We start from the raw sequence: 10,400 nt of genomic DNA, 5'->3' as shown, positions 1-10,400 counted from the left end.
CCTCTCCCTCTATTCACTCTCCCTCCCTCCCCTCCCCTTCACCTCCCCTCCACCTCCCCTCCAACTCCCCCTCCCTTCCCCTCCCCCTTCACCTCCCCTCTCCTCCCCTCCTTTCCCCTCCATTCACCTCCCCTCTCCTCCCCTCCCTTCACCTCCCCTCACCTCCCTCCAACTCCCCCTCCCCCTCTCCCTCCCTTCACCTCCCCTCCCCTCCCTTTCCTTCACCTCCCCTCTCCTTCCCCCTCCCCTCACCTCCCCCTCCAATCCCATTCTCCTGCCTTCTCCCCATAACCCGTGACACCCGTTCTAATCAGGAATCTGTCTATCTCTGCCTTACAAATATCCACTGACTTGGCCTCCACAGCCCTCTGTGGCAATAAATTCCACAGATGCTCAGTGCTGTCAAGTGCCTCATCGTGTTAATGTGCGAGGATCACGGGTCGGTCCGGACTCGGCAGGCCGAAGGGCCCTGTATCCCTGTTATCTCCAAACTAAACGAAACATTGCCCAACCTCTGAGGTACAGGGCCCTCGAGAGATCGCACCTGGAATATCGTGTGCAGTTGTACAGGGCCCTCGAGAGACCGCACCTGAATATCGTGTGCAGTTTTGGTCTCCAAATTTGAGGAAGGACATTCTTGCTATTGAGGGCGTGCAGCGTAGGTTCACCAGGTTAATTCCCGGGATGGCGGGACTGTCGTACGTTGAAAGACTGGAGCGACTGGGCTTGTATACGCTGGAATTTAGAAGGATGAGAGGGGATCTTATTGAAACATAATAAGATTATTTTAAGGGGTTGGACACGTTAGAGGCGTTCCCGATGTTGGGGGAGTCCAGAACCAGGGGCCACAGTTTAAGGAATAAGGGTTGGCCATTTAGAACGGAGACTTTTTCACTCAGAGAGTTGTGAATCTGTGGAATTCTCTGCCTCGGAAAGGCAGTGGAGGCCAATTCCCTGGATGTTTACAAGAGAGAGTTGGATAGAGCTCTTGAAGATAGGGGAGAAGGCAGGAACGGGGCACTGATTGTGGATGATCAGCCATGATCACGGTGAATGGCGGTGCTGGCTCGAAGGGCCGAACGGCCTCCTCCTGCACTTGTTGTCTATTGTAAGTGTCCCCGACCAGTAACGTCGCCTATCTGTGTTCTCCAGAGACGCTGTCTGGAAGCTGTTGAGTTAGCCCCGGGCACTCTTTGTCCTTTGTTTCCCCCTGCTAACCTTAAGTCTGCCAGCTCCCTTGCCGCTGAGACCTCTCGGCCAGATGACCCAACGGTTGACGTTGGCCAAGTGCATGGATCGCTTCAAGTTTCTGGAGAGACTGGCTAAAAACAGAACCGTTAGGAAGTGGTAATGTGCCACTAATAGCCTCCCGTCCCGTCCCCCCCCCCCCAGACTTAAATTTAGCCCACCTCCTTATTAGGCCATGCATATTGTGGTCTTAAAGGAACAGCCAACAATGTACACAGTTTCTCCCTCGGCCGCCGACGACCTGATTGTGCTCCGGGGCCTGACCATTTATGACCCTCCTCGTGACGTCAGCCGGCAGCCCAAAATACGTACGGGCGCGGGGGGAATGTTATCCTGGAGCGCTTGAGCGGCTGGCCCAGTGAGCTGAGGGGTCGCTCGGGGGAGCTTAACGAGCGCGAGGTGTTGCATTGTGGGCAGTCGAAACCACGGCAGGGCCTTCACAGTGACCGGCAGGGCCCTGGGGGGGGGGGGGGGGAGGGGGTAGCGCCCTAGAGCAGAGGGATCCGAGAGCACAGGTACATCCACTCAGGTGGTCTTACAGAGTGGAAGAAGGTCCCGTCTCCCCCCCAAACACCGGCTCGCCCACAACATGCCCCGTCTACCCGAGTCCCACCTGCCTGCGTTTGGCCCAAACGTGTACCTGTCCAAACGTTGCCTCGACTACCTCCTCCGGCAGCTCGTTTCCACCTTTGTGTGAATAAGTCCACACTTATGAATAAGTGTGTGTATTCCTATTAAATCTTAACCCCCCCCCCTCACCGTAAACCTCTGTCCTCTGGTCCTCGATTCCCCAACTCCAGGCAAGAGACTCTGTGCGTCTGCCCGATCTATTCCTCTCATGATTTTGTACGCATGTATAAGATCACCCCTCATCCTCCTGCGCTCCAAGGAATAGACACCTGTATATAGAGGAATAGAGTGAACCATACTAAACATATTCTAAACTATTCTAAAAAAAACTACAGATGCTGATTAAAATCGAAGGCAGACGCAAAATGCTGGAGTAACTCAGCGGGTCAGGTAGCATCTCGGGAGAGAAGGGATGGGTGACGTTTCTGGGTCGAGACCCTTCTTCAGACTGACGTCAGTCTGAAGAAGGGTCTCGACCCGAAATGTCACCCATTCCTTCTCTCCCGAGATGCTGCCTGACCGGCTGAGTTACTCCAGCGTTCTGTGAAATAAATACCTTCGATTTGTACCAGCATCTGCAGTTATTTTCGTACACCTCTTTCAGACTGATGTCAGGGGAGAAATTATATCTTTGTCCCGCCCCCTCCACTGACATCAGTCACAAGAAGGGCCTCGACCCGAAACGTCACCCATTCCTTCTCTCCCGAGATGCTGCTGCCTGACCCGCTGAGTTACTCCAACATTTTGTGTCTACCTAAGCCACTTGTTACTTGCCCCAGTCCGAAAAACAACCCTCTCTCTCTCTTCTATCTTTTTTCTTTTGTACGCTGGAATTTAGAAGGATGAGAGGAGATCTTATCGAAACGTATAAGATTATTAAGGGGTTGGACACGTTAGGGGCAGGAAACATGTTCCCGATGTTGGGGGAGTCCAGAACCAGGGGCCACACAGTTTAAGAATAAGGGGTCGGCCATTTAGAACTGAGATGAGGAAAAACTTTTTCAGTCAGAGAGTTGTGAATCTGTGGAATTCTCTGCCTCAGAAGGCAGTGCAGGCCAATTCTCTGAATGCATTCAAGAGAGAGCTAGATAGAGCTCTTGAGGATAGCGGAGTCAGGGGGTATGGGGAGAAGGCAGGAACGGGGTACTGATTGAGAATGATCAGCCATGATCACATTGAATGGCGGTCGGTGCTGGCTCGAAGGGCCGAATGGCCTCCTCCTGTACAAAATGTCTATTGTCTATCATCTGCAGTTCCTTGTTGCTGCATTTTGGCAGTTATACGTCATTCCCGTTATCTGAGAATTTTACGAGAATGATTCCAGGAATGACTGGGTTAACGTATGATGGGCGTTTCACAGCAGGACAAGGAGGGGGGACCTCATTGAAGCTCGCCGAATAGTGAGCGGCCTGGACAGAGTGGATGTGGAGAGGATGTTTCCACTAGTGGGGGAGTCTAGGACCCGAGGCCACAGCCTCAGAATTAAAGGATGTTCCTTTGGGAAGGAGATGAGGAGGAATTTCTTCAGTCAGTGGGTGGTTGAATCTGTGGGAAACTCATTGCCACAGACGGCGTTGGAGGCCAAGTGGATGGTTATTTTTAAGGCGGAGATTGACAGATTGTTGATTAGCGCTGGTGCCGGGCATTATGGGGGGAAGGCAGGAGAATGGGGTTGAGAGGGAGAGATAGATCAGCCGCGGTTGAATGGCGGAGCGGACGAGATGGGCCGAATGGCCTAATTCTGTTCCTGGAACATATGAAACTTTTCACTGTACCCGTGACGATTAACTAAACTAAACTAACTAAACTAAACTAAAAAGAGAAGGGTCTCGACCCGAAACCCATCACCCGTTCCTTCTCTCCAGAGATGCTGCCTGACCCCGCTGAGTTACTCCAGCACTTTGTGTCTATCTTTGGTTTAAACCAGCGTCTGCAGTTCCATCCCACACAACATCCAGCATCCTTAGGATCTTTGAATATAGCCACCCCCTCATAAGGTCACAAGGAGAGGAGCAGAATTAGGCCATTCGGCCATCAAGTCTACTCCACCATTAACACAGGCTGATCTATCTCTCCCTCCTAACCCCATTCTCCTGCCTTCTCCCCATAACCCCTGACACCCGCACTGATCAACAATCTATCCATCTTTGCCTTAAATACATCCACTGACTTGTGGCCTCCACAGCCGTCTGTGACAATGAATCCCACAGATTCACCACCCTCTGACTAAAGAAATTCCTCCTCATCTTGTCTACTAAAGGAACGTCCTTTAATTCTGAGGCTGTGCCCTCTGGTCCTAGACTCTCCCACTAGTGGAAACATCCTCTCCGCATCCACTCTATCCAGGCCTTTCATTATTTGGTAAATTTCAATGAGATCCTTCCCATCCTTCTAAACTCCAGCGAGTACAGGCCCAGTGCCGACAAACGCTAATCATTTTACATTAACCCACTCATTCTTGGGATCATCCTCGTAAACCTCCTCCAGACCCTCTCCAGGGCCAGCACATCCTCCCTCGGATATGGTGCCCAAAAATCGCTCATAACACTCCAAAGGCGACCTGACCAGTGCCTGCTAGAGCCTCAGCAATACCCCCTCATTCTTCTAAACTCTTTAAGAGCTACCAACTAGGGGCGCCAACTATCTCACTCCCAAATACGGTCCAAGGTGACCTCAACCAGCCAGCGGCCCCGCGCTCCCCGCTCCACCAACGGCGGCCGCCCGGGCCGGGAGGCGGGTTGCTATGCAACCTCCGTCAGGCGGTGCCCTGGCCTCGGGACCTAGACTGTCCGCAGCTAAAATGTCGGAAACCTAGAGTGTCGGGACCTACAGCGTCTGGGCCTACAGCCCCCCCGGGCCTACACTGTCATAGAAACATAGAACATAGGTGCAGGAGGTGGCCATTCGGCCCTTCGAGCCAGCATCGCCATTCATTGTGATCATGGCTGATCGTCCACAATCAATAACCCGTGCCTGCCTTCTCCCCATATCCCTTGATTCCGTTAGCCCCTCGAGCTCTATCTCTGTCCGGGCCTACAGTGTCGGGGCCTACAGTCGTCCAGGCATACAGTGTCGGGGCCTACAGTGTCCAGGCATACAGCGTCCGGGCCTACAGCACCACCCCCGGGCCTAAACTGTCCGGCCCTACAGCGTCCGGCCTACAGCGTTTGGGGCTACAGTGTCCGGGCCTACAGTGTCCGGGCCTACAGTGTCCGGGCCTACAGCACCCCTCGGGCCTATTATGGGACAAAGGGGCGGTCCCGTACGGGACAAACCAATTAAGCCCAAAATACGGGACAGTTGGCAACCCTACTACCAAACCAGACTGTCCCCCCCCCTCCCCGGAAACCCCTAGTAAAGAGGGCCTCCATTTTGAAGCTATGCGCTCTCTCTGTAAGCCCATCCATATTAGTATCAAAGGCAGGGCAGGCAAACATGCCTTGCAGCAGTTCCTGCCCTCCTTCCCGATGGTGATGAAGGGGGAAGAGGTAATCATAGTGCGATCTGTTTACATAGGCAGATTCCATTCTAAATGTAATTTGGGAATTGATGGCCTGGCCCCGTGTGTAGCCCGTGTGTGTTCCGTGTCAGATTTTAAACGCATTAATATATCTGCACGGCACAGTTACCACTGGCTTTTTAACACAATAGGGCGTCTGATACACCTACAAGCTCTAAGATGCTGCCACAAGTCGGTATGTGTCGCTCGCTCTCCCCAAAGCTTCACCCTTTGATTGAGGGCGGGCATCTTAAAATAGCGTGGGCCTCTGGAAAGCTTTTTTTAAAAAAAACACAGCTGCCTGCTTACAGATGGGCACAAAAATGCTGGAGTAAGTCGGCGGGACATAGAAACATAGAAAATAGGTGCAGGAGTAGGCCATTCGGCCCTTCGAGCCTGTACGCACCGCCATTCAATATGATCATGGCTGATCATCCAGCTCAGTAACCTGTACCCGCCTTCTCTCCATACCCCCTGATCCCTTTAGCCACAAGGGCCACATCTAACTCCCTCTTAATATCAATAGTCAATAGAAAATATAGCCAATGAACTGGCCTCAACTACCCTCTGCGGCAGAGAATTCCACAGATTCACCACTCTCTGTGTGAAAGAAGACTTTCTCATCTCGGTCCTGAAAGACTTCCCCTTATCCTTAAACAGCGACAGGCAGCGTCTCTGGAGAATGGCTGGTGTTTCGGGTCGAGACCCTTCTTCAGACTGAGAGTCGGGGGGAGGAACTAACAGAGGGGGAGCGGATAGAGCGGGCGTTTTTGAGAACTCTCTTCCGAGAGAGCTGAGTTTAGTTTAGAGGTACAGCGCGGAAACAGGCCCTTCGGCCCACCGGGTCCGCGCCGACCAGCGATCCCCGCACACCAACACTATCCTACACGCACTCGGGACAATTTCACAACCTCTGACCGTTCAGCGCCTCTTTGCAGCCATGACCCCCGGATTGTGTTTCCGACCCGGGTTGAACGTGAGGGTTCCCCTTCCTTTGACTCCGTCTACACCTCACGTTGCCTCAGCAAGGCCAGCAGCATAATCAAGGACCAGTCTCACCCCCGGCCACTCCCCCTTCTCCCCTCTCCCATCGGGCAAGAGGTACAGAAGTGTGAAAAACGCACACCTCCAGATTCAGGGGCGGTTTCTTCCCGGCTGTTATCGGGCAACTCAACCGTCCTCTCGCCAACTGCTCAGGTTGGCAATGACTTGGTGGGCCGAAGGGCCTGTTTCCATGACGTGTCTCTAAATAGAACTGATGTGAAAGGGGCCATCGATGGTCAGCACGGAACCTGGTGGGACGAAGGGCCTGTTTCCATGCTGTCCCTCTAAGAATAGACCTGATCTGAACAGGGGTTGTTTGTGGTTGGCATGGAGACGGTGGGCCGAAGGGCCTGCTTCCATGCTGTATCTGTAAACAGAACTGAAGTGAAAGGGGGCCATCGATGGTCAGTATGGACACGGAGGGCCGAAGGGCCTGCTTCCATGCTGTATCTCTAAGCAGAGCTGATGTGAAAGGGGCCATCGATGGTCAGTATGGACACGGAGGGCCGAAGGGCCTGTTTCCATGCTGTATCTCTAAGCAGAGCTGATGTGAAAGGGGCCATTGATGCATCTCCAATGGCTGCATCTCCAAAATTAAATCAAAACTAAAAACTAAAAACCATGGGCATGAGATCTGGGCTCCCTGCTGCTGTTTCAAGTTGAGGTCAGGAGCCGCGACCTTGGGATTCCTGAGCCGTGGGGGTCGGGTTACGTGAGCGCGTCTCCACTTTCTGTCCCCGGCCCGGCGCCCTTCTGTTTCTGGCCAGATCAAGTGGCGTCCGTGCTCCTGCCTGCCTGTCTGCACCGCGCCCGGAGCTGTGAGCTCTTGCCCCCCTCTCCGACCGAGGGCAAGAAGCCGACTGCAAGGCGGATTAAATATCTGGCCTCCTCACGCACAGGCCTCCCCCCCACCCTCCCCGCAACGATCAGGCATACGCTGGGGCCCAGGTCTGGTTTGCTTCAGAGATACGTCAAGGAAACAGGCCCTTCCTCCCTCCCGGTCCGAAAACTGGTTGACAGACAGAAAGCAAAGAGTGGGGATAAATGGGTCCCTTTCAGAATGGCAGGCAGTAACTAGTGGGGTACCGCAAGGCTCGGTGCTGGGACCGCAGCTATTTACAATATACATTAATGACTTGGATGAAGGGATTAAAAGTACCATTAGCAAATTTGCAGATGATACAAAGCTGGGTGGCAGTGTGAACTGTGAGGAAGATGCTATGAGGTTGCAGGGTGACTTGGACAGGTTGTGTGAGTGGGCGGATGCATGCAGATGCAGTTTAATGTGGATAAGTGTGAGGTTATCCACTTTGGTGGTAAAAATAGGAAGGCAGAGTATTATCTGAATGGTGTCAAGTTAGGAACAGGGGACGTACAACGAGATCTGGGTGTCCTAATGCATCAGTCACTGAAAGGAAGCATGCAGGTACAGCAGGCAGTGAAGAAAGCCAATGGAATGTTGGCCTTCATAACAAGACGAGGTGAGTATAGGAGCAAAGAGGTCCTTCTGCAGTTGTACAAGGGCCCTAGTGAGACCGCACCTGGAGTACTGTGTGCAGTTTTGGTCTCCACATTTGAGGAAGGATATTCTTGTTATTGAGGGCGTACAGCGTAGGTTTACTAGGTTAATTCCCGGAATGGCGGGACTGTCATATGTTGAAAGACTGAAGCGACTAGGCTTGTTATACACTGGAATTTAGAAGGATGAGAGGGGATCTTATCGAAACGTATAAGATTATTAAGGGGTTGGACACGTTAGAGGCAGGAAACATGTTCCCAATGTTGGGGGAGTCCAGAACAAGGGGCCACATTTTAAGAATAAGGGGTAGGCCATTTAGAACTGAGATGAGGAAAAACTTTTTCAGTCAGAGAGTTGTGAATCTGTGGGATTCTCTGCCTCAGAAGGCAGTGGAGGCCAATTCTCTGAATGCATTCAAGAGAGAGCTAGATAGAGCTCTTAAGGATAGCGGAGTCAGGGGGTATGGGGAGAAGGCAGGAACAGGGTATTGATTGAGAATGATCAGCCATGATCACATTGAATGGCAGTGCTGGCTCGAAGGGCCGAATGGTCTCCTCCTGCACCTATTGTCTATTGTCTATTGGTCCCCTTTAGACTTTACTTTAGTGATCCTGCATCGAAACATGCCCTTCCTCTCACCACTTGACTTTTCTTCAGAGATACAGCATGGAAACAGGCCTTTCGGCCCACCTAATCCACTTTAGAAGGCCACAAAATGCTGGAGTAACTCAGCGGGTCTGGTAGCATCTCTGGAGAGAAGGAATGGGTGACGTTTCAGGTCGAGACTTCAGAAGAAGGGTCTCGAACCGAAATTCTGCCCATTCCCTCTCTCTAGAGGCGCTGCCTGTCCGCTGAGTTCTTCCAACATTTTCCGTCGATCTTCGATGTAGACCATCATCTGCAGTTCCTTCCCACGCCTGCAGTCCACTGTAGGCTTTACTTTGGAGATACAGGCCCCTCTGCCCACCAGCGATCATCCCGTACACTAACACTGTCCTACACACACACACTGGTGACAATTTACAATTTGACGGAGCCAACTAACCTACAAACCTGTAGGTCTTTGGAGTGTGGGAGGAAACCGGAGTGCATGGACAAATCAGCGAGAATGAACAAGCCCCGTACGACAGCACCCATCGTCTTGACCAAACATGGGTCTCTGGCACTGTATGTACAGAAGCCAACTCAACCGCGTCTACCAAGCTACACCTACGCTGGTCCCATTTGCCCTCGTATCCCTCGAAACCCCTCTAAACTCTAAACCTGTCCAAATTAGGGGTTGCCAACTATCTCACTCCCAAATAAGGGACAAGGTGACGTCACCGCCCCGCGCCCCACCTGACCTCACCTCACCCAGCCAGCGGCCACGTGCTCCCGCTCCACCAATGGCGGCCGCCCCGGGCCGGGAGGCGGGTTGCTACGCAACCTCCGTCAGGCGTTGCAAGTGCTGTAAGGCAGACAACTCTACCAGAAGCCTGATAACAGAGGGGCAGAAGGTGTCCCTGAGCCTGGTGGTGCGGGCTTTCAAGCTTCTGTACCTTCTGCCGGACGGGAGCGGGGAGATGAAGGGAAGTCCGTGGTGGGACAGGGACACGTCTTTGACGATGTTGGTTGCTTTTCCAAGGTACTGTGAAGTGTAGATGGAGTCGGTGGTGGGGAGTGTGTGATTGACTGGGCTCCATCTACAATGGTAGGGAGTGTGGTGGACTGGGCTTCATCTACAATGGTGGGGAGTGTGATGTGTGTGGTGGACTGGGCTCCATCTACAATGGTGGGGAGTGTGGTGGACTGGGCTCCATCTACAATGGTGGGGAGTGTGGTGGACTGGGCCTCATCTACAACTGCAGTCTGATTCCACCAGGTGGGCTTGCCAAGTGTGCCCGTGTTCATGGACGTGAGTGGGCAGTTTGACGTGGAGTTCAGGATCATCGTTGCCTGTCGGAACGGGAACATCTACATTGTCCGCAGGTAGGCCCGTTGAATTCACTGGAGCGCCGGAGGACCTGATAGAGGTGTATAGAATCATGGGAGGAATAGTTCGGGTAGAGTCTCTTGCCCAGAGTAGGGGAATCGAGAACCAGAGACCATAGGTTTAAGGTGAAGGGGGGGGGGAGGTTTTAAAGGAATATATAAGGTCATAAGTGATAAGAGCAGAATTCGGCCCATCAAGTCTACTCTGCCATTCAATCACGGCTGATCAATCTCTCCCTCCTAACCCCATTCTCCCCATAAACCCTGACGCCCGTACTAATCAGGAATCTATCTATCTCTGCCTTAAAAATGTCCATTGACTTGGCCTCCTTTGGCAAAGAATTTCACGGATTCACTGCCCTCTCTGACTGAAGAAATCCCTCCTCATCTCCTTCCTGAAGGAACGTCCTTAAATCTGAGGGGTAACGTTTTCCACACACCAAGGGTGGCGGGTGAGTGGAACGAGGTAGTTGAGGCGGGGACTATCCC

The 10,400-nt window shown here is 52.7% G+C and overlaps 1 protein-coding gene across 1 annotated transcript in view; it reads left to right on the top strand.

The window, feature by feature from the left end:
- The window catches only part of bbs1 (Bardet-Biedl syndrome 1), a 30,975-nt gene that overhangs the window by 3,964 nt on the left and 16,611 nt on the right, over positions 1-10,400 (top strand). The window contains exon 3 of the mRNA XM_078427747.1: positions 9,802-9,908. Coding sequence (XP_078283873.1) covers positions 9,802-9,908 — 107 coding nt within the window. The remainder of the gene's footprint in view (positions 1-9,801; positions 9,909-10,400) is intronic.

This window comes from Rhinoraja longicauda, chromosome 34 (assembly GCF_053455715.1).
Source record: "Rhinoraja longicauda isolate Sanriku21f chromosome 34, sRhiLon1.1, whole genome shotgun sequence".
In the NCBI taxonomy this organism is placed as follows: domain Eukaryota; kingdom Metazoa; phylum Chordata; class Chondrichthyes; order Rajiformes; family Arhynchobatidae; genus Rhinoraja; species Rhinoraja longicauda.
The sequence above is the reverse complement of the archived record's forward strand: the minus strand, read 5'-3'. Positions and strand labels throughout refer to the sequence as shown.